Consider the following 21,765-nt stretch of genomic DNA (forward strand, 5'->3'; position numbering starts at 1 on the left):
CCCTGGCCCTCGCCCTCGCCCTCACCCTCACCCTCACCCTCACCCTCGCCCTCGCCCTCGCCCTCACCCTCACTCTCACCCTCACCAGCCAGCGCAGGCCCCTCCTCACCCTCGCCCTCGCCCTCACCCTCGCCCTCACCCTCACCCTCACCAGCCAGCGCAGGCCCCTCCTCACCCTCACCCTCACCCTCACCCTCACCAGCCAGTGCAGGCCCCTCCTCACCCTCGCCCTCACCCTCACTCTCACCCTCACCAACCAGCGCAGGCCCCTCCTCACCCTCACCCTCGCCCTCGCCCTCGCCCTCGCCCTCACCCTCACCCTCGCCCTCGCCCTCGCCCTCGCCCTCACCCTCGCCAGCCAGCGCAGGCCCCTCCTCACCCTCGCCCTGGCCCTCGCCCTCGCCCTCACCCTCACCCTCGCCCTCGCCCTCGCCCTCGCCCTCGCCCTCGCCCTCGCCCTCACCCTCACCCTCGCCCTCGCCCTCACCCTCACCCTCACCCTCACCAGCCAGCGCAGGCCCCTCCTCACCCTCGCCCTGGCCCTGGCCCTCGCCCTCACCCTCACCCTCACCCTCACCCTCGCCCTCACCCTCACTCTCACCCTCACCAGCCAGCGCAGGCCCCTCCTCACCCTCGCCCTCGCCCTCACCCTCACCCTCGCCCTCGCCCTCACCCTCACCAGCCAGCGCAGGCCCCTCCTCGCCCTCGCCCTCACCCTCACCCTCGCCCTCGCCCTCACCCTCACTCTCACCCTCACCACCCAGCGCAGGCCCCTCCTCACCCTCGCCCTCACCCTCACCCTCGCCCTCGCCCTCACCCTCACTCTCACCCTCACCACCCAGCGCAGGCCCCTCCTCACCCTCACCCTTGCCCTCACTCTCACCCTCACCCTCACACGCCGCGTCTCAGCCAGCGCTTATTTGAAAGAGTGACAGAGAGGGAAAGGCAAAACCTTTTTTTTGAAAGATTATTTATTTGCGGGCAGAGTCACAGAGAGAGAATGGGGTGCTCCATATACTGGTTCACTCCCCTAAATGGCCACAACGGCAGGAGCTGGACTGGAGCTGGACTGATCTGGAGCCAGGAGCCAGGAGCTTCTTCCAGGTCTCCCACATGGGTGTAGGGTCAAGCCCTTGGGCCATCCTCCACTGCTTTCCTGTCCACACCAGAGAGCTGGATCGGAAGAAGAGCAGCTGGGACTCAAACCAGCACCCATATGGGATGCTGGTATGGCAGGGGGAGGATCAACCTAATACGCCACAGCGCGGGCCCCGACAAAATCTTTTATCCATCTATTTGCTTGACAGAGAGAGAGAGAGAGAGAGAGAGATCTCCCACATCCACTGGTTCACTCCCAGATACCTACAACAGCCAAGGCTGGGCCAGACCAGAGCCAGGAGCTCCCTCTGGGTCTCCCATGTGGGTGGCAAGGACCAAGTACTTGGCCGTCTTCCCCTGGCGTCCCAGGCGTGTCGCAAGCAGCCGGGGCAGAAGTGGCGTAGCTGCAGTGGGAGCGTGGCGTTCCGGTGGACCTGGACATCACAAGGAGGCAGCTTCACCTGCCGCGCCACAGCTCAGGCGCCCCCTCCCCTTGCTTTTTGAAAAGCAGAGAGATGGACAGAGATTGATCTCCCGTCCACTGGTTCAATCCAGAAATGCCCTCAACAGCTAGGCCAGACCAAAGCCTGGAGCTGGGGACTCAATCCAGGTCCCCTGTGTGGGTGGCAGGAGCCAAACCAGGTGGGCCGTCGCTGTTACCTCCCAGGCAGCATCGGCGAGCGGGTGGAGTCAGCAGCTGGGCTTGGAACCCAGTCCCAGCCCAGCGCTCTGACACAGGACACGGCGTCTGAACCGCTCGGCCAAGTGCCTGACCTGCTGGCCTTGTTTCAGTGGTCACTTCCTGGTTGCTGGGGACCTTCAGCCCGTTCCAGCCTCCGGCGGGGCGCTTGTCCGTCGTTCCCCGGGCAGCACTTGTGGTGTGTCCTTGGCAGCCTCTTCAGCTCCACAGCCGAGGAGTTGTGCCCGTGGGCTTGGCCGGAGACAAGTGCCTCCCTCTGGAAGAACGGGCGTTTGCGGCTGCCTGGGCAGGTGCTCGTACCAGGCCCTCCTGCATGGGACCTTGCCAGTGCCCTGGCGTTTTGCCAGCCATGGCTCAGCTTGGCACACAGCCCGTCCACCAGGCATGGCGGTGTGACAACCTCAGTGTCCCGAGGAGGCATCCTCACTGCCTCCTGGCTCTCCTGGCCTAGCTTAGCATCTGACATAAAGACATTTCCCTGCCACAGGCTTTCCCAGAAGCCCGTGGTCCAGCTCACGTGGCCCTGGCTCAGTCCGAATGTCGATGTCACAAGACTCACGACTGGCCTGGCGTTGGCTCCCATTGGCCAGGCCTGTGAGGAGCACTGGAGCACGGTCCCCAGCCCCCGTCAGACCTCAGCCAGGAGCCCGTGAGCCTGCAGCCCTGGCGTCTGCCTATCCTGTGGCCGGGCCTGAACTCGGCTGAATTTGCCATGGAGAAGCCGCTTTCTCCCAGGCCCCTTCTTTCCTGATGGTGGGAGGGGGAGGGGAAGGCGGACAGGCTGCCTGGAGTCCAAGCGTGAGAGCCACAGCGCCCCCTGTAGCCTCGCCACCTCTCACCAGACCCTCGCGGCTGCTGCTCCCTTCCCACCCCGCCTGCCCCAGCCGCTTCCGTCCCCCGGGCCTCCAGAGTGTCAAGTCTGCTCCGCGTGTAGAGGCTGCCCTGCGGGCCCTGGTGGCCCTGGTGCCGCCGCTGACGCTCCTGGGTAGATGGCTGCTGACCATCTGCCAGGCCAGGCGACTCGGCTGTGCCAGCGCCAGCTCCCATTTACTTATTGTGTTTCTGGGTGGTTCTAGACAAAAAATGCTCCAGGTGTTGGAGGGCTGCGTGTACCCTCTTCCAACTCCCCTGTCTTTTTTTTTTTTTTTTTTTTTTTTTTTTTTTAAGATTTTTAACTTAGTGGAGAGGCAGAGTTACAGGGAGAGGGAGAGACTGAGAGGTCTTCTATCCACTGGTTCACTCCCCAGATGGCCTCAGTAGCCAGAGCTGGGCCAATGTAAAGCCAACAGCTTCTTGCAGGTCTCCCACACGGGTGCGGGAGCCCAAGCGCTTGGGCCATTTTCCGCTGCTTTTCCAGGCCATCAGCGGGGGGCTGGATTGGAAGAGGAGCATCCAGGACTCAAACTGGCGCCGCAGGCAGAAGCTTAGCCCACTCTGCCACTGCGCTAGCCCCCAGCTACCCCTGTCTTATATCACCCATGGCGTTACAGAAACCAAGAAGTGATTTAACACCATTAACAAGCCAGAGACCTTTTACAATTTTTTTTTTTGGACAGGCAGAGTTAGACAATGAGAGAGACAGAGAGAAAGGTCTTCCTTCCGTTGGTTCACTCCCCAAATGGCCGCTACAGCTGGTGCTGCGCCAATCCAAAGCCAGGAGCCAGGTGCTTCCTCCTGGTCTCCCAAGCGGGTGCAGGGCCCAAGCACTTGGGCCATCCTCCACTGCCTTCCCTGGCCACAGCAGAGAGCTGGCCTGGAAGAGGAACAACTGGGACAGAATCCGGCGCCCCGACCAGGACTAGAACCTGGGGTGCTGGTGCCGCAGGCAGAGGATTAGCCCAGTGAGCTGCAGTGCTGGCCGACCTTTTACAGATCTTGTCCATTTTCCCGCAAGTGGCTATTTCCTGCACTGCCTGGGCAGCCAGGCCTGACAGTGCCCCAGGCCGCCGTGTCTGGCAGGCTCCTCTGGGCATCTGCAGACGGTCCGTGTCTGGGACTGTGTATGCTGCCCGGGAGCTTCCCCTCCTTGGTGCCATGCAGCAGGAGGCGGGAGAGGTGGGGTGGGGGCGCTCAGCAGGGCGGGGAGCTCTGCTCGCAGCCGCCTGGTGCGTGCTGGCCCGCCCTGCCACACCTGAGGGACCTCCCTCTGCAGGTAGCTGGTGTGCTGTGGGGCCCGTGTCACCAGGGGAGTCCCCGTCTCCTCTTCCTCCTCCCCCTTCCCCGCTCTCCCGTCACTCCAGCGTCTCTCAGCCTAGTTTTGCCTGGATTGTGTGCTCCGTGGGAGGAGCCAAGTGCACGCCTGCCTGGGCTGTGGTCCTCACGTCTTACCTGGGACTCCACTGCTGGGGAGGGCTGTCCCCACCCGCCTTGTTTGCTTGTCTGTTGGGTTATTTATGTCAGCGTGGGCACGCACGCAGACGGGAGCGTCGCTTTGCTGCCCCAGCTGTCGCACCCTGGGCCTGGGGGTCCTTCAGTGGATCCCTCCCCCATCTCGCCTGTCGTCGCCTTGCCTTGCAGTTTCATTTAATGTTTTATTTAAAGACATCTGTCAGAAAGCCAGAGTTACAGAAAGGGAGGGAGGGAGAGAGCGGGTGTCCACCCCTGGTTCACTCCGCACGTGGCTGCGGTAGCCAGGAGCCAGGAGCTTCATCCAGGTCTCCCACATGGGTGACAGGGGCCCAGGCTCTTGGGTCATCTTGTGCTTCCCCAAGCACAGTAGCAGGATTTGGATTGGAAGTGGAGGAGCCAGGATTCAAAGCAGCACCCACGAATGATGCTGAGCTGCGGGCGGAGGCTTAATCTCTGCCACAAAGCCACCCCCGCCCCCGCCCGCTGGAAGATTTATATATTTATTTGAAAGATATAGTGACTGAGGTTTTTTTGTTTATTTTTGAGGATTTATTTTTCATTTGAAAGGTGGAGTTAGAGAGAGGGAGATACAGAGAGAGAGGTCTTCCATCCACTGGTTCACTCCCCAGGTTGCTGCAAGAGCCAGAGCTGGGCCAATTGAAGCCGGGAGCCAGAAGCTTTTGGGTCTCCCACGGGGGTGCAGGGGCCCAAGCACTCAGGCCATCTTCTGCTGCTTTCCCAGGTGCATCAGCAGGGGTCAGATACAGGACTCAAACCAGCGCCAGTATGGAATGCCAGCACCACAGGCAGTGGCTCTACTCACTGTGGCACAGTGCTGCCCCCCAGAGAGGGAAATCTGCTGTCCATTGAGTCACTGCAGGCCAAAGCCAGAAGCCAGGAGCTTCACTGGGTCGCCCATGCGGATGTGGGGGCTGAAGCACTTGGGCCATCTTCCATTGCTGTCCCAGGTCATTAGCGAGGAGCTGGATCAGAAATGCAGCAGTGATGCCCATGTGGGATGCCGGTGTCGCGGGCAGCAGCTCAACCTGCTACGCCACAGTGCTGCCCCTGCCCCTTTTAATTCATTAGCACATGTACTTTGAAAGACACAGAGGTGTGTTCCATGCCCTGGTTCAGTCTCCAAGTGCCTGGAACGTGGAACTCACTCATGTCATGCGTGGTAGTGGTCAAGACTGGAACCCCGTCTCTTCAACGTGAGAGGCAGGCATCGCAGGCAGCGTCTTACCCTGCGTGCCAAAGCCGCCCCTATGCCAGGAGTTAGAAGTCCCTGCGCCCAGAGCGGGTGCAGGGCTCTGCTCGTCTCCAGTTCTCCCCGAAGGGTCCCCCCTGTCCCAGAAGCTGCCTTTCTGCCGTAGGCCCCTGCTCCACCCGCAGGGGGCACCAGTGTGTTTGGCTGCCCAGTCCTGCCAGCTCCAAGCCCCACAGCTGCCGGAGCTGCGCCCCCCGGGCCTTCCATGGGCCCTCAGAGTCCGGGGGTTCTGGGCACGCCTGCTCCGGCTTTGTCCGCTGTGTCCTGCCTCTGCCCTGGAATCAGCCGCTTGTCCGGGGAGCCCCAGCACCCCGTACTAGAGAGGGAGCCGTTTAGAGGGTTCACGATCTTAATTCGAAAACCTGAAATGCTACACGATTCCAAACTTGCTGAGCACCGACCTGATGCCACGGTGGGAAACTCCACACCTGTCCTGGAGGGGTCGCAGGTGGAAGTCCAAGCAGATGTGCGGAATCCCGCACACAGCTGCCTCCCGGCTGCCCTGCGGGGTGCCTACAAGTCCTCGATGAAGTTCACGTGCAGCCCTGGGTCCTGCCCCCAGCGCAGCAAGTCGCCTGTGTGCAGGTGCTCCATGGCCCCATCTCCGGGACCCTGAGTCCCAAGCATTGTAGACAGGGGCTCCTCAGCCCAGGCGCCCGTGACGGCAGGGACGTCATTTCTTGCAGGCCATGCGTGTGTCACGACTGGGCTGTGTGAGCGTGCGCCTGGGCTCCCTCTCGGCACCCGCAGCGCAGGGCCTTCCCCAGTGTGTGTGGGTGGTTGTTTCAGACTTTGCTAGAGTGCAGTGTTCGGCTCAGGTTGTCCCCCCAAGTGAGGGTGTGTGTGCGCGGGTCAGCCCGCAGCCCGCGCCCCGCCTCCCTGCAGGCGGCGCCCACTTTGTCCAGTGTTGTCTCTGGGCGCCATGGCTCCCCGTGCCCGGGGGAAGGTTTCAGCGTTCAGCCATCCCACGGTCCAGGCCTACCCTCTGGGGCTTGATGCTTTCTACTTTGAGCTGCTTGTCCTGGCTCCGTATATTAAAGTATTTTAAAGACAAAGAGGCAGACATGGTCCGCCCACTGGTTCACTCTCCTGGTGCCCACAACAGCCAGGGCTGGGCCACACCCAAGCTCCCGCGTGGGTGGCACCACACGGCCGGCACCTGCTGCCACTCAGGGTGCCCAGTGGCTGCGAGCTGAGAAGCGCAGCCAGGCACTCTGGTGTGGTGCGGCGTCCCCGGTGGCACCCCAACTGCTGTGCCCGAGCCCGCCCGCCGCGTCCTCCCCGCAGCTCAGGACTCCTCAGCGCCTCTCGGCGTCCTGGCCATCCCCCAGCAGCTCCTTCGTGGAAGCTGGGCCTCAGCCGCTGCCCCAGGCACGTCTCGCTGACCTTGAGGGGCAGCGCAGAGCTCAGCTGGGTCAGCCTAGCAGGGACCTGGGCTGCTTTCTGCTTTCTTAGCAGATGACCCGCCCACAGCCTCCCTGCCTCGTGGTAGCAGGATGGCTGCAGCGTCTCAGTCATTTCATCCGGGTTCTCAAGGGCAGCAGTAATGTAAGGCAGCCAAGTCCGCCCTCAAGAGCCTTCCCCAGCGATGCCCCCAGCGATCGGAGCGTCTGTCTCGTTCGCTGAACTGTGCTTACCTGGTTGGCTGAGTTGAAGGGGGCCTCAGCATCACACTCCGAGGAGCTGGGAGAACCAAGAGTGGACACTGCCTCTCGGGCTCTTAGACCTGCAGCCACCGGGCCCTCCTCCCAGGACCTGCCCCCTTGTGCCCTTGGCACCGAATCACCCCTCCCTCAGTCGCCCACCCCCTTCCCTCTTGCAGCTGCATTCGGGCATGCCCTGTTTCCCACCAGGTCTAGGGGCCGCGGCCATGCGACCTCACTCCCCTGACAGCCCGGCTCTGAGCAGCAAGCTGTCCAGGCGCAGACTGGAACCTGACTGTCCCTTTCCTGTCCCCTCAGGACTCTGTCAAACTGGGCGTACGAATTTGACAAGTGGGCTCCCTCCGTGGTGAAGGTGTCCTACAAGGTAGGTCGCAGCTGGGCGGGTTTGGGGACTAGCAGGAGGCGCCAGACGCTGAACACGCACTCAGCTGTGGCCCGCGGTGGGGGGGGGGTCCGCTGTCCCACCCTGGGCTTGGCTACAGACCTGTTCCTGTGTGAGGTGGTCCTGAGCGTGCCAGGGGCCCATGCAGGCTCCTCACACCCCTCTGGGGTCAGGCAGGAGGGCCCCAGAGAGCGGGGAGCGCCGGGTGGGTGTGGGGTGCCCTGGCTCTGGCTGCAGGTGTTGCCTTGGGCCCCGTGAGCCTGGAGAGGGCACAGTCACGTTTGCTGGGGATTGGGGAGGAGGCCAGAGTGATCCTGGTGGGGCATCGAGGGTTGGTCCCAGCCTCCGTCTGGGGCTTTGAGATAGAGAAACAGGGCAGCTGATCGCCCCAGGCCTGTGGCCAGCGGTGGCCCTGCTGCAGGCCCTGCCCTTCCTCCTCCCTGCAGTTGGTGCTGTGGATATCCTGGTTCAGGACGGGCCATGCAGCCCTGCCCAGCCCCGGTCCCGTCACCTCTGGGGCGATGAGCCCCGTGTGCCCCTCCTTTGTCCCCTGGCCGCCCGGGGGCCCAGGCTGAGGCATGTGTGTCCCGTTCCCGGCAGGGCTCTCCGGCGGCGAGGCGAGCTTTCGTCCCCCAGCTCCGAAGCGGCAAGTTCAATGTCCTGCTGACGACGTATGAGTACATCATCAAGGACAAGCACATCCTCGCCAAGGTAGCCCGGGGCCCGCGGGGGGGGTGCAGCGCACGCGGGTGTGGACAGCGCACGCGGGTGTGGACAGTGCACGCGGGTGTGGACAGCGCACACGGGTGTGGACAGCGCACATGGGTGTGGACAGCACACGTGGGTGTGGACAGCGCACGCGGGTGTGGACAGTGCCCGCGGGTGTGGACAGCGCACGTGGATGTGGACAGCGCACGCGGGTGTGGACAGGGCCCGCGGGGGGCGGTGCAGCGCACGCGGGTGTGGACAGTGCACGCGGGTGTGGACAGTGCACGCGGGTGTGGACAGTGCCCGTGGGTGTGGACAGCGCACGCGGGTGTGGACAGCGCACGCGGGTGTGGACAGCGCACATGGGTGTGGACAGCACACGGGTTCGTGACGCTGCACCTGGGTTCCAGGCCCAGCTCCCTGCGCGGCTCAGGTGCTGGGCTCCCTGCCCCCCACGTGGGGGACCTGGCTGGAGCTGCCGGTGGCACATGGTGATTGCATCAGTAGACAGGAGGTCTCTGTCTCTCTGTGCCTCTGAAGTAAACATATTTCTTTAGATAATTCATCAAAAGTAGAATTAAAGATAAGTCTATTCTGGTGCAAAAATAACGTGAAACCCACACATGCAAGCAGTCTTCCCAGACTTCAGGAACGCGCGCCTCGTGGCACGGTGGGCTAAGCTTCCCTGCTCCTCATCCAGCTCCCTGCTCACCCCCGGGAGGGCGACGGAAGGTGACCCAAGGGCGTGGGGCCCTGCCACTCGCGTGGCCAAGTGGAGTGCGAGGCTCCTGGCTCTGACCGGGCCCTGCCCTGGTCTTTGCAGCCATTTGGAGAATAAACCAGCAGGTGGAAGATCTGTCTTCCCCCTGCCCCCATAACTCTGCCTTTCAAATAAATCTTGAAAAAAACCCATAGAAATACTGTGAAAAATCCATGTCTGGGCTTCAGAAAATTATTTTTGCTCTAAAATTGAAATCTTTTAATTCATTTTTTTCCCAGAAAGTTTCTGAAGGTCCCTCATCCACGTCTCATGGTCAGGTCAGGGTCACTGGCAAATCCATCACCCAGATATGGAGCGCTCCCTGTGTCGGGAACGTGGCGCTGGCTGCCCTGCCTTCGCGGCACCGTGCTGTGGTGCAGGACGCCCAGTTGTCCTGAGGTCACATGCATCCCAGCACCCGTGAGCCCCTGCGCTCTGTCCCTCCGCCCGCACCCTCTCCGGGCACTTGTCGCCCCATGGTGCTCTGTTCTTGGAGGTCGGCTCCAGCTGCCGCACACACCTGAGCCCGTGTGCTGCTGTCTTGCTGTGCCTGGTGGCGGGATGCCCTCTCCCGTGGCTGAATGCCCTGTATGTGCTGATGGTGTACCGCGTTCTCTGCTGGTGACGGACGCCTCGAGCGGTTCTGCCTGGCTGCCGTGAGAGCGGCCGTCTGTGTGGTGAACGCGGGCTCCGGGGCCTTTGCTCTGTCGCCCAGCGCGGCCGTGCTGGGGCCATCACGCTCTTGTTCTGTCTGGAGCCTCCGCGCTGCCCTGCCGCCCTTCTCCACCCGTCTCGGGGCGTGCGCTTTCCTGTTCAATGGTGGCGAGCATTGTCTTTTTAAAGATTTATGTATTTGAAAGGCAGACTTAGAGAGAGAGAGAGATCTGCTGGGTCACTCCGCAAGTAGCTGCAGTGCCCAGGGCTGTGCCAGGCTGACACCAGCAGCTCCTTCTGGGTCTCCCACGTGGGTGCAGGGGCCCAGGGACTGGGGCCGTCTTCTGCTTCCCCAGGCGCATCGAGAGGGAGCTGGATCAGAGGTAGAGCAGCCGGGACTCGAACTGTCACCTACATGGGATGCCAGTGCTGCGGGCCGCCGCTTACCCCTCCGCGCCGTGTGTGTTTTGTATTTGCGGTGTGAGCTCCTCACGTGTCCCGGAGCTGAGCCCTTCTGGGAGGAGAACGGCTCTCGCGTGTCGTCTCCCGGAGTGTCGGCCGTCCGTGCACTCCCCGCTGTTTCTAGCTGGACGAGATCCACTTGTCAACCTCAGCTTTTGTCGCCTGTGCTTCTGGGGCCGTTTCCAGGGCAATCTTTGCCAGACCCGGGTCCTGAGGCTTTCCCCTGCTTGCTTCTAGGACTTCGGGAGTCTCGGGTCTCAGGTCGGAGTCTCTGATGCACTTCGAGTCGATGCTTGTCTGTAGGGAGGCGGTCGGGTTTGTTCTGCTGCGTGTGGATGCCCGGTTGTCCCGGCACCAGCGGTGGGAGAGGCCAGATGTTTCTGCCGTCTCCCTTATTGGGGCTTCTGGCCACATAGCCCTGCCACCACCGTGCCTGCCTGCGACGTCCCAGGGTGCCGGGCCAGAGCCAGCCTCGGCTCCCTCATTCCTGGTGGCCTCGGCCTTCCCTCCCCGAGGCCTGTACCTCCCCTGCCTCAGAGCAGAGGGTGGCATTCGGCGTCAGGGGTCGGCTGAGGGCTGGGGCCCTGAGCCGCTGGAGGGAGCGTTCTCCAGTGTCTGCTGGCAGAGAGAAATCTCACGGCCCTGTGCCTGCACAACGCTGCTTTTCCAGGAGCAAGTGTTTGGCCTGGTGGTCAAAGAGAACCAGCTTCATGCTAATGGGCACTGTGGGTGGCAGCCAGGGAGGCCCGAGTAGCAGGGTCCCTGCAGCCGCGTGGGAGACCTGGGTTGAGTTTCTGGATCCTGGCTGTGTCTTGGCACAGCCCCCACCGTTGCAGGCATCTGGGGAGTGAACCAGTGGAAGGAAAGTCTCTGTTTCTCTCTCTGTGCCTCTCAAATTAACAACCAAAGAACACCTCCCTTCCTGTTTGTGTAGAGGTTGAGGGCACGGCCAGTGCCTTTGTGTTGGGGAGGTCTGCGTGCGTCACTGCCCCTCAGCACGCAGCGGCGATGACGTCAGGGGCTGCCTGGGCGTCTTAGAGCTGACAGAGGACGAAACTGGTCCAGGGAGCTGGGTGGCCAGGGCGCGGGCTCTGCCCCAGCCTGATGTTGATTTGGTGCAAAGCCGTGCCTGACCCAAACCCCACAGCGAGACTCCCAGAACCCCAGGTTGTCTTGTGGCTCCGGTGAACACAGACACCCACCCCGCCCCATGAGAGGCGGCTGCTGCGCCCGCCTGCTGACGCAGGGGCTCAGCACGCACTGCGTGGCCCGCGGCGGCTGCGGCTCATGGGCACATTGCTCCTGCTGTGCCTGGAGCCTGCTGTTGGCTTCCCCATTAGGCTTCATGGTGTCCCTGTGCCGGTCATGTGGAGACTTAGACCGAGGCTCCCCTGTGGACTGGCACCCTGGGTGTCTGCTAAGTGCCCCCCAGCAGGCTCTCGCGGGCAGCCCCACCCCCCAGAGTTCACCCTGAAACCTGCCCGGGAGCGTGTCCACCGGCTTCAGACGTGCGGCCGCTCACTGCTCAGCAGTTGCCCCGTCGCTGCCCCCGCTGCTGCTGTGTGCCAGCACACTTGGTGTTTTGGGAAACTGGAGTGCTTCTCCATCTCGCTCTGTGCGCTGGGGCGCGTCCCCGGCCTGTCTGCCATCCGCGTGCTGTGTACAGGCCGGGGCGGCCGGGGCAGAGTGACGAGGCGCCTGCGCTCTCCCCGACGAGCCCTTGTCCCCAGGGCTGTCCTGGCCGATGCTGGCCCTGCGCCTGCCCCTCTCTGACTGCTGCTCTTGGGCCCGCAGATCCGCTGGAAGTACATGATCGTGGACGAAGGCCACCGCATGAAGAACCACCACTGCAAGCTGACGCAGGTGCTGAACACGCACTACGTGGCGCCGCGGCGGCTGCTGCTCACGGGCACGCCGCTGCAGAACAAGCTGCCCGAGCTCTGGGCGCTGCTCAACTTCCTGCTGCCCACCATCTTCAAGAGCTGCAGCACCTTCGAGCAGTGGTTCAACGCGCCCTTCGCCATGACGGGCGAGAAGGTGGGCGGGCGGGCTGCGGCCCCGCGGGTGCCGTGCGGGCAGGGGAGGCTCCGGCGTGCCGTGGGCCCACCCCGGGTCTCAGCTAAGGAGCCTCAGGATCGGCGTCTGTCGTAGAGTGCCCAGGTGGCCGTGGGGGTCCTGTCGGAGCAGCTGTTGGGCCGGGTCTCCTTGTTGATGACCCTCCCCGAGCCACCCAGCGCCGTGTCCGCAGCCCCTTGTGCCGTCAGGCCGTGGGCTGCCGTGCAGGTGTGGGCGGAGCTGCGGAGGGGGCTTTGTCCCCCTGTGAGCACTCCCCAGATGGACGCGGCACAGGGAAACCTTGAGGACACGGGTGCCACACTCCCGGCACCCGCGGCAGAGCCCCTCCCTCGGGGGTAGGGCAGTCAGGAGCCCTTGGTTCCCTACCCCAGGGTCCCGGTCTCCAGAGCCATGGGCCGAAGGGGCAGGCCGGGCCTGCTTTGGCTTCTTTTCCCCGACACCAGCACCCATAGCAGAGTGCCAGGTGCTCTGCTTCTGACCCCACTCCCTGCTAATGGGCCTGGGAGGCAGCAGGGGTGGCTCACTTATGAGACCCGGATGGAGTTCCTGGTGTCAGCCTGACCCAGCCTTAGCTGTTGTGGCCATAAGATTGATTGATTGATTTGAAAGGCAGAGTTTCAGAGAGACCATGATCTTCCATTCCCTGGCCCACTCCCCAAATGGCCGCCAGGAGCTCCATCCGGGTCTCCCATGCGGGTGCAGGGGCCCAAGCACTTGGGCCACCTTCTGCTGCTTTCCTAGGCCACGGCAGAGAGCTGGATCGGAAGTGGAGCAGCCGGGTGGCTGGCACAACAGGTGGCGCTACACCCCTGCACCGGCCCCGAAATGTAACTTCAGAAAGTAGTCCCTGAGCCACGCGGCAGGGTTTCCTGTACTCAGTGGCGGCCAGGCCTGGTGCTGCAGGTGGGGGCCCTCCGCAGACAGTGCAGCCGCTTGCGCTCGGGGCCCTGCCGTGCCGGCGGCTTCAGCCGGGACGTGCTGCAGGCGCGCTGCGCCCTTACATTCCGTGTCCGTGGAATTCCTCGGAGGGCACCAGGCCCTTCAGGTGCTTGCTGTTTCCCGGAGCAAGGCCCTGGCAAGCCCCTGAGAGGATAGGGCCGTGAGGGCACCAGGTCCCCGCCGCCCTGTCGCTGCTCCCTGCTGGGGCCCGTCTCCCCGCCGTGGTGGTGACGTTGGGTTCTGTGTCTCGGGGCTCCAGGTGGACCTGAACGAGGAGGAGACCATCCTCATCATCCGCCGCCTGCACAAGGTGCTGCGGCCCTTCCTGCTGCGGCGGCTCAAGAAGGAGGTGGAGGCCCAGCTGCCCGAGAAGGTAAGGACTGGAGCCGAGCTCGCCGCGGCCCTGCGGCCAGGTCCTGGCCAGGTGGCTCCAGCTGGGGGCGGGGTACCCCCGCTGGGCCTGTGAGGCCCCGGGCAGGTGTGTGTGGAGTGGCCCTCAGCCTCACTTGGAAGCAGGGCCAGAGGCCGTGGCTGCGGTGGCCTTGGGGTTAGATTCTGGCGTCCTGGTCCCCTCGGCGGCCGGTGGCTCGCAGGCCCCTAGCACAGTCAGCCTGTGGTCATCCTTGCCCGTTGTTTTCCTGGAAGGGGGCCCCGTGCTTTCTGGCCCAGCGTCCCCATGTATCTCTGCCTCTGAGCCTCTCCCGGGGCCCAAGTCTCCCCTTGTCCCTGGTGGTTCCCTCCTTGCCACCAGCCCCGTGTGCGCCAACCTGAGCCCGTCCCCTGGGGGGCTGGGCCCGGACTGCAGGCGCCCCCCTGAGCAGCACCTTTCCCTGCAGGTGGAGTACGTCATCAAGTGCGACATGTCTGCCCTGCAGCGGGTCCTCTACCGTCACATGCAGGCCAAGGGCGTGCTGCTGACCGACGGCTCCGAGAAGGACAAGAAGGTGGGCCCCAGGCCGCCCTCCCCTCCCGGTGCCCTCAGGGGTGGGTGCAGCCTGGCCCTGGGCCCCAGGGCACGCGGGTAGCCATGGTTACAGCAGCGCAATGCCCGTCTCAGGGGCTCTTCAGTCAGTGGTGTGGGGCCCTGTTGCAACCCAGCAGGGCTGGAATGTGCTAGAGAGCCCACCTTCCCAGCTAGGGAAGAGCTGCCCCAACATTCACAGCCCCGCCCCACCCTCGCTAATGACGGTAGGCTGCAGGGGGCGTGGCCTAGGTGGGCTGTCTTCTGGGCCTTCTTTTGGGGTTTCAGGCTCTGCTCGTCTCAGTTGCCCTCATCCAGACCGAAATTACCCTCCCAGGGGTTGCAGTGTCCCCTCCGTTCTGTGCCCAGAGCCACAGCCTCGGCCCTGCCTCAGCACCCCCTCCCACAGAGGTTTCACGCAGGCCCTTATCCGGGCCACAGCAGCCGCAGGTGACCCAGTGTCCTGGGCTGCCCAGGGTCCCCCCACCGCCGTCCTCTCGGGCATCCGGCTCACCTGGCTGCAGTCCACCAGGGACTGGGGAGAGCCGGCATCACAGAGTGTGTGACCCACCTCAGTGCCTCTCCGGTCGCACTGCTGTCCCCGGGCACCCCAGCCCCCACCACCCTGCAGGGGCCCTGGGGCTCTGTGTGCTCCCCAGACCTTCCTGGCTCTGACGGCTATGCCACAGCTGCCCCTCCCCTGGGAGCTTCCCCACGGCCCTTCTCCCGCCCTGCACCTGCCCTGGCCGTGCTACCTCCACCCTCGTCTGCCCGGGGCAGGACCCCACTTGCGACCCTGTGCTCTGCCCCCAGGGCAAAGGCGGCACCAAGACCCTGATGAACACCATCATGCAGCTGAGGAAGATCTGCAACCACCCGTACATGTTCCAGCACATCGAGGTGAGCGCTTCCCGCGCGGCCCCGTGGGCGGCCCCGTGGGCGACCCCGTGGGCGAGCCCGGCAAGCGGCCCCGTGGGCGAGCCCGGCAAGCGGCCCCGTGGGCGGCCCCGTGGGCGACCCCGTGGGCGAGCCCGGCAAGCGGCCCCGTGGGCGACCCCGTGGGTGAGCCCGGCAAGCGGCCCCGTGGGCGAGCCCGGCAAGCGGCCCCGTGGGCGACCCCGTGGGTGAGCCCGGCAAGCGGCCCCGTGGGCGACCCCGTGGGCGGCCCCGGCAAGCGGCCTGGCACCACGAGCGCGGGGAAGCGCACAGTGGAAGCTGAGCCCCCGTCCTGGCCCTGGCGGTCTGGCTTTGCCGTGTGGGGCGCTCAGAGCAGCCTCCCTCTGTAGTGAGGAGTGGGCGGCACAACCTGAGAGTGACTTGGTCTCTGAAAAGCAGGCACACGCCTCGCTCTCGCGGCCACGCCTGGGGGTGTTCCAGACCCCCGCTGCCCGCCCTGGGGTTCTGTTTTGCCCACTGTGGAGGTTGTGGACGCGCCCTGTCCCGTGTGCTCCCCTGGGTGCCGAGGGTGAGCGTGTGACTTCCTGTCCTTCATGGAGGGGCGTGAGGAAGGGTGTTGAGGGCCGGAGCAGCTGTGCGTGGCATCGGCGCCACGCGGCGGAGCCGAGAGGGCGGGTGAGGGCACTGGGTTCTGGCTCCAGGGCTGGGCCCTGCCGGCACTGACCGTCTCTCCTCGTGTTGCAGGAATCCTTTTCTGAGCACTTGGGGTTTACCGGCGGCATCGTCCAAGGGTGAGAGGCGTCCCCCGCTGGGCGGCGTGGGCAGGTGTCCCCGGGGTGGGGCTTCCCTCTAGCTGCTGTGGCTCCACGGCTGTTGCCTGTGCCTGACTTCAGTTAAAGAACCCATGGAAGGGAATGAGACCCTCTGCCTACCCCCGGAGGCGGGTCCCTGCCTCTGCCCCTCCCAGCCCCGTGACCCTGGGCAGCCAGCTCCACTGCTCCGCCCCTCCCAGCCCTGTGACCCTGGGCAGCCAGCTCCACCGCTCTGCCCCTCCCAGCCCCGTGACCCTGGGCAGCCCTCTCCACTGCTCTGAGCCTGGGTGCTGGCGCTGGCACAGGCACCCATTCACCCATGGCAGGGTTTTTCTCGGCGTCTTGGGTGGTGTGCGGCCCAGCCTTCTGTCAGCCCTGGGGATGGGATGTGGCTCGTGTCTCTGCAAGTTCACCAATGTAGACAGCTTTGCTGAAAACAGCCTTCTTTAAGATAATTTTTTAAAAAGATGTATTTATTGGCTGGCGCCGCAGCTCACTAGGCTAATCCTCCGCCTGCGGCGCCGGCACCCCGGGTTCTAGTCCTGGATTCTGTCCCGGTTGCTCCTCTTCCAGGCCAGCTCTCTGCTGTGGCCCACTGTGGGAGTGCAGTGGAGGATGGCCCAAGTGCTTGGACCCTGCACCCCATGGGAGACCAGGAGGAAGCACCTGGTTCCTGGCTTCGGATCAGCGCAGTGTGTGCCAGCCGTAGCGGCCATTTGGGGGGTGAACCAATGGAAGGAAGACCTTTCTTTCTCTCTCTCTCTCTCTCCATCTAACTCTGTCTCCCCCCCCCCCCAAAAAAAAATGTGTGTTTCTTTGAATGGCAGAGTTAAACAGAGAGAAATGTCTTCCACCCACTGATTTCCTCCTCAAATATCCACAAAGGACAGGGCAGAGCCAGGCTGAAGCCAGGAGCCAGGAGCTCCACCCAGGTCTCCCACGCGGGGGCAGGGGCCCGAGCGCTTGAGCCACCTTCCCTGCTTTCCCAGGCCACAGCAGGGAGCTGGACCAGTCCCCAACAGGGATGCCAGCCTGGCAGGTGGTGGCTTAACCCTCTGTGCCACAACACTGGCCTCAAAACATTTTATTTAAATTTATTTTTAAAGCCAGAGAGCCAGATTTCCCATCTGTTGGTTTATTTTCCAAGCACGCACAACACCTGGGGCTTGGCCAGGTAAAGACCGGAAACTCCATCCTGGTCTTTGTGGGCGGCAGGGACCCGGCCTCTTGAGCCATCGCTGCTGCCTCCCAGGGTGGGGTGCGTGGGGAGCTGGGATCGGGAGTAGGGCCTGGGCTTGGACTCAGGCACTCCCATGTGGGTGTGGCTCCAGATACCTGCCCCTCGAAACGTCCTACCTAAAGCCACCGTCACCTCACACGGGGCAGGGCTGTCCCTGGATGTGTTCCCCGCACCACAGGGCATCACAAGACCCCACTTCCCACTCGGTCCTGGCCCCTCTGCCCGCCTCAGCTTCCGGATCTGTGAGCCAGGGCTGCTGGGCCGCAGTGACTGAGAGGGGCCGGGGGCCCCGGGCCCCCAGGCTGGCAAGTTGTGGCACGCGCCAGGTGTGCACCTTCGCGCCTGGGCTGCTCCGAGGACAAGGCAGACTGGGCCCGCCTTCCCGGGGTGTAGACAGCTGCTGTCCCGCCTTGCTTCCCCTGGTGTCCCTAGAGGTGTCAGGGCGGGTGCCACGTGTGTGGTCGCCCTGGCGGTGTGCCCTCGGCCCCTGGTGGCCTGACCTTGTTTACTTGGGCCGAGGAAGCTGCCCTGTGCCCTTTGGGCAGACAGGCTGCTGGGCGCTGGGGCCGTCGGTCGCTCACCGTGTCTTCCCCGCGTGCCAGGCTGGACCTGTACCGCGCCTCGGGGAAGTTCGAGCTGCTGGACAGGATCCTCCCGAAGCTGCGCGCCACCAGCCATAAGGTGCTGCTCTTCTGCCAGATGACGTCCCTCATGACCATCATGGAGGACTACTTCGCCTACCGCGGCTTCAAGTACCTCAGGCTCGACGGTGCGGCCCGGGGCTGGGCGGGGCCGAGCGCAGCGGCAGGCAGGCCTGCAGGCCAGGCGCCATGGGCCCAGATGCATGGGTACATTCAGGACGGAGACCCCGGGGTGGGGTGCACTTGCTCCGGCACAGCTGTGCCCAGGGGTGCAGGTGACGTGGGAGGGGCTTCCCCCCACACACACGCCCTTTTATATTTGAGAGGCAGACACAGCCTAGGAGCTGTCATCGCTGGTTCACTCTCCAGATGCCCATCACAGCTGAGTCTGGGCCAGGCCAAAGCTGGGAACTGAGTCCAGCTCTCCCCCGTTGTGTGTTAGTGGGAAGCGGCCCAGGAGCCGAGCTGGGACTTGAACTCTGGCACTGTGGTGTGCGAGGCAGGTGTCCCAAGTGCAGCTCGACCTGCAGCAGGCGCCCACAATCCTCCATCGTGGCCTGACCCTGCAGCTGCCTTCCCAGCCCCCCTGCACCTGCTCAGGGAGCGCAGCAGAGGCCGCCCTGCCCTCTTCCCTGCTGTGGTCTGGGGCTCTGAGCCGTGTGCCCACCTCTGTGGTCTTTACAGCAGCCGGGGGGCCATGGCCCTGCCTAAGGCCAGCCCGGGAGCTGGAGTCAGCCCTGCACTTGCTGTCACCTAGCCCCATGTGCCGTGTCCCTTCACAGGACAAATCAGTGCGTGTTTCTGGCCCTATGGCCTGAGCACACGGGACTTTGGGTAGGAGGCCTGGTGAGGGGCCCAGTGGGCACCTGGGCCATGTGGTCAGCACCACGCTGGTCAGGAAGGCTATGGAGTGCATTCCCCGCCCTGTGTCAGCCAGAGGGGTTAAGTGAGGTGACCCAGAGACGGAGCTTGGGACCCGCGGGGACCAGCAAGGCCGAGGAAGCCCAGACCTCCCGGCTCCCTCTGCTCGCTGTGCTGTGTCTTGTGTGGGCAGTGGCGTTATTTCATGGGCTGGGCTGGCCAGGCCACCCACCTCCGCAGGCGCCCACCAAGAGTGTGCCCCGTGTGTGCGCCCAGCTCTCAGCCCTTCCTGGGACTCGCTGCAGGGCCACCTGCACAGAGCACGTGTCTGTCCTCCTGGGGCTCCTGCTCCTTAAGCTGAAACCACACCCCCTCAGCCGAGGCACCCCTCCTGGCCCAGTGTTCTCCCCGCGCGCTCCGGGAGGCTGAGGGCTCAGCCTGCACCTGGAGTGCCTGGGGGTCGTGGCCACAGGCACTGAAGGTCTGTTCAAAGAGCCAGGGAGGTGGGGGGAGCTCGGTGATTGTGGGGCGAGTGGGAGGGGCTGGGGAGGGTTGGGCCCGCAGGCCAGGATGGCATTGTTCTTCCTCTCAGCATTGCAGCCCCTCCCGTAGGGGCCCTCACTGGCTCCTCTGCCTGCGCTGCCCTCCTCGCCCTGGGACGAGAGTCCCCTGTAAGGCTCCTGGGATCCTGGCTCTGCGGCCTGTGAGATCATTCGGTCTGGCCCTGCCAGGGCCACCGCAGGCAGGACTTGAAATTCAGCACATTCACGCAGGCTGACTTTCCTGCTGCTCATTTTGTGTGGCCCGCGAATGATGTGTGTGCAAATGGCCCTCGCACTGAAATGGCTCCCCACCCCTGCTCAAAAGGCTTCTCTCCGTGATGTGGTGGAATCTGCCAGCCCCTGGCCTGCAGTGCAGTCCTCTGTCACTGTCTGCCCGCCCCAGGGGCCCTCCTGTGTCTTGGGGGACAGTGGTGTTGGCACCTAAGCTGGTGCCACAGGAGGTATCAGGCCCATGGCGGCCGTGGCCTGTGCTGCAGCCCTTCCTTTAGTTCTCTGTGTTACATGGTGTCAGCCAGGGCCTGGGGGAAGGAGGTGGGCACCCGCTGGTGGCCACATGGAGAGGGCGTAGCTGGGGCTGTGTGTCTCTCCTGCCCTGGGGGAAGGAGGTAGGCACCCACTGGTGGCCCACAGAGAGGGCGTAGCCGGGGCTGTGTCTCTCTCCTGCCCTGGGGGAAGGAGGTGGGCACCCACTGGTGGCCCACAGAGAGGGCGTAGCCGGGGCTGTGTGTCTCTCCTGCCCTGGGGGAAGGAGGTGGGCACCTGCTGGTGGCCCACACAGATGGCTGTGTGTCTCTCCTACCCTGGGGGAAGGAGGGGGGCACCCACTGGTGGCCCACAGAGGGCGTAGCCGGGGCTGTGTGTCTCTCCCTGCCCTGGGGGAAGGAGGTGGGCACCCGCTGGTGGCCACACGGAGAGGGCGTCGCCAGGGCTGTGTGTCTCTCCTGCCCTGGGGGAAGGAGGTGGGCACTCGCTGGTGGCCCACACAGAGCGGGTGTAGCCGGGGCTGTGTGTCTCTCCTGCCCGCTGAGCTGTGGTCCTGTGCCGGCAGGAACCACCAAGGCGGAGGACCGGGGCATGCTGCTGAAGACCTTCAACGAGCCCGGCTCCGAGTACTTCATCTTCCTGCTCAGCACCCGCGCCGGGGGCCTGGGGCTCAACCTGCAGTCGGCGGACACTGTGATCATCTTCGACAGCGACTGGAACCCCCACCAGGTGCGGGCGCGGGGCCGGGGGCAGGGAACAGCGTCCACGTCCACGTCGCCACCTGTGGGCTGCCCTGGCGCCCAGGGTGTCCTCTGTGAGAGCCGCCGCACACTTCCTGAAGGCGGCCGCTATCCTCTAGAGCCCCCTTTTGCCTCGAAGAGGCAAGTGGTGTGTGCCCTTGTAATCCTAAAAATGTCTGGGGCTGCGTCACTGAGACAGAAGTGGGCTCGCTCTGAGAGTGCACCCGCGAGCTGTGCTCCCCGCCTGCTCGTCTCCTTCACCATGTCCCTGGCCTTGGGTCCGCAGAGCCAGCACCGCCTGTTTATAAGGAGGGGCCGTCTTGCCCCGGATTCCACTGTAACACGTTTTACTCAACACGGGAGCGCGAGGGGAAGGGCACTGCTGGCCTTGCTCAGCCGTCCTGCGCTCTCTGAGCCTCTGCCCGTGCCTGACTGCACGCGCAGAGGTGCCGCCCGCCACCCCGGCGCCTCGCGTCCTGGCCCCTGGCAGCCCCTGATGGAGCACACAGGGCTCTCCCAGCCGGTCAGTGCCGGCTCCCCTCACGCCCATTGCCTGGCTGTCCCCAGCCGGTCAGTGCCGGCTCCGCTCACGCCCATTGATGGCTGTCCCCAGCCGGTCAGTGCCGGCTCCGCTCACGCCCGTTGATGGCTGTCCCCAGCCGGTCAGTGCCGGCTCCGCTCACGCCCATTGATGGCTGTCCCCAGCTGGTCAGTGCCGGCTCCGCTCACGCCAATTGCCTGGCTCTGGTTCTCTTTCTCGGCGTGACCACCAGGCCTGGCTCCCTCGCTGGAGCCCAGCGCACTCAGTGCCCAGGCCCAGGGAGGGCGTTGCTGTGCCTGCGGCATCGTCTACACATCCTGGTTGTTTGTGCCACGCCCACTGACAGGCGAGAGTGTGCACTTCCCACCCGTCGCCTGGCAGCCCCGGCCTCATGGTCAGATGGATGCCTGCGAGCAGGGGACTGGGCTGTGCCTCCCTGCCGCAGGCGTGGACCCTGTGGAGCCTGTCCCCACCACTGTCGGGCACAGAGGCCCCCGCAGGCCAGGGTCATGGCCGTCCCCACCAGCTGCTGCCCCGGTCCATAGCCTGGCCCAGAGGCGGGACTATGAGAGAGCCTGCTCACTGAACTTCAGATAGTGATGGACGTGTCTCCGTCACGGCTGCCCCTCCGCGGGGGCTGGCCCACCAACCACCGTGCTGGGCAGAAACCCCTTCACTCGGGTCACCGGCACAGTGTCTGCCTGAGGGGCCTCCATCTGCACTGTGTTCTGAGGCTCAGAAAGCTTGGGCGGGGCTGGCGCCATGGCTCACCTGGTTAATCCTCCGCCTGTGGCGCCAGCATCCCATATGGGCTCTGGTTCTAGTCCCAGTCCCCCTCTTCCAGTCCAGCTCTCTGCTGTGGCCACTGCTGTGTGCAGTGGAGAATGGCCCAAGTGCTTGGACCCTGCACCCGCATGGGAGACCAGGAGAAGCACCTGGCTCCTGGCTTGGTGCAGCGCTGGCC

General features: G+C 64.4%; 1 protein-coding gene across 22 annotated transcripts in view; it reads left to right on the forward strand.

Moving 5' to 3' along the window:
* Nucleotides 1–21,765, forward strand: part of SMARCA4 (SWI/SNF related BAF chromatin remodeling complex subunit ATPase 4) — a 90,832-nt gene that overhangs the window by 50,478 nt on the left and 18,589 nt on the right. For all 22 annotated transcript variants that reach the window (XM_089316452.1, XM_089316451.1, XM_070059118.2 and 19 more), the window contains 9 exons: nucleotides 7,379–7,445; nucleotides 8,064–8,174; nucleotides 11,842–12,084; nucleotides 13,322–13,435; nucleotides 13,899–14,006; nucleotides 14,837–14,923; nucleotides 15,665–15,711; nucleotides 17,575–17,741; nucleotides 20,086–20,249. In XM_089316452.1, the coding sequence (XP_089172578.1) occupies nucleotides 7,379–7,445; nucleotides 8,064–8,174; nucleotides 11,842–12,084; nucleotides 13,322–13,435; nucleotides 13,899–14,006; nucleotides 14,837–14,923; nucleotides 15,665–15,711; nucleotides 17,575–17,741; nucleotides 20,086–20,249 (1,108 nt within the window). The remainder of the gene's footprint in view (nucleotides 1–7,378; nucleotides 7,446–8,063; nucleotides 8,175–11,841; nucleotides 12,085–13,321; nucleotides 13,436–13,898; nucleotides 14,007–14,836; nucleotides 14,924–15,664; nucleotides 15,712–17,574; nucleotides 17,742–20,085; nucleotides 20,250–21,765) is intronic.

The sequence above is a fragment of the Oryctolagus cuniculus genome, chromosome 16 (genome assembly GCF_051225735.1).
Source record: "Oryctolagus cuniculus isolate XC-2025 breed Fujian yellow rabbit chromosome 16, ASM5122573v1, whole genome shotgun sequence".
Lineage (NCBI taxonomy): Eukaryota > Metazoa > Chordata > Mammalia > Lagomorpha > Leporidae > Oryctolagus > Oryctolagus cuniculus.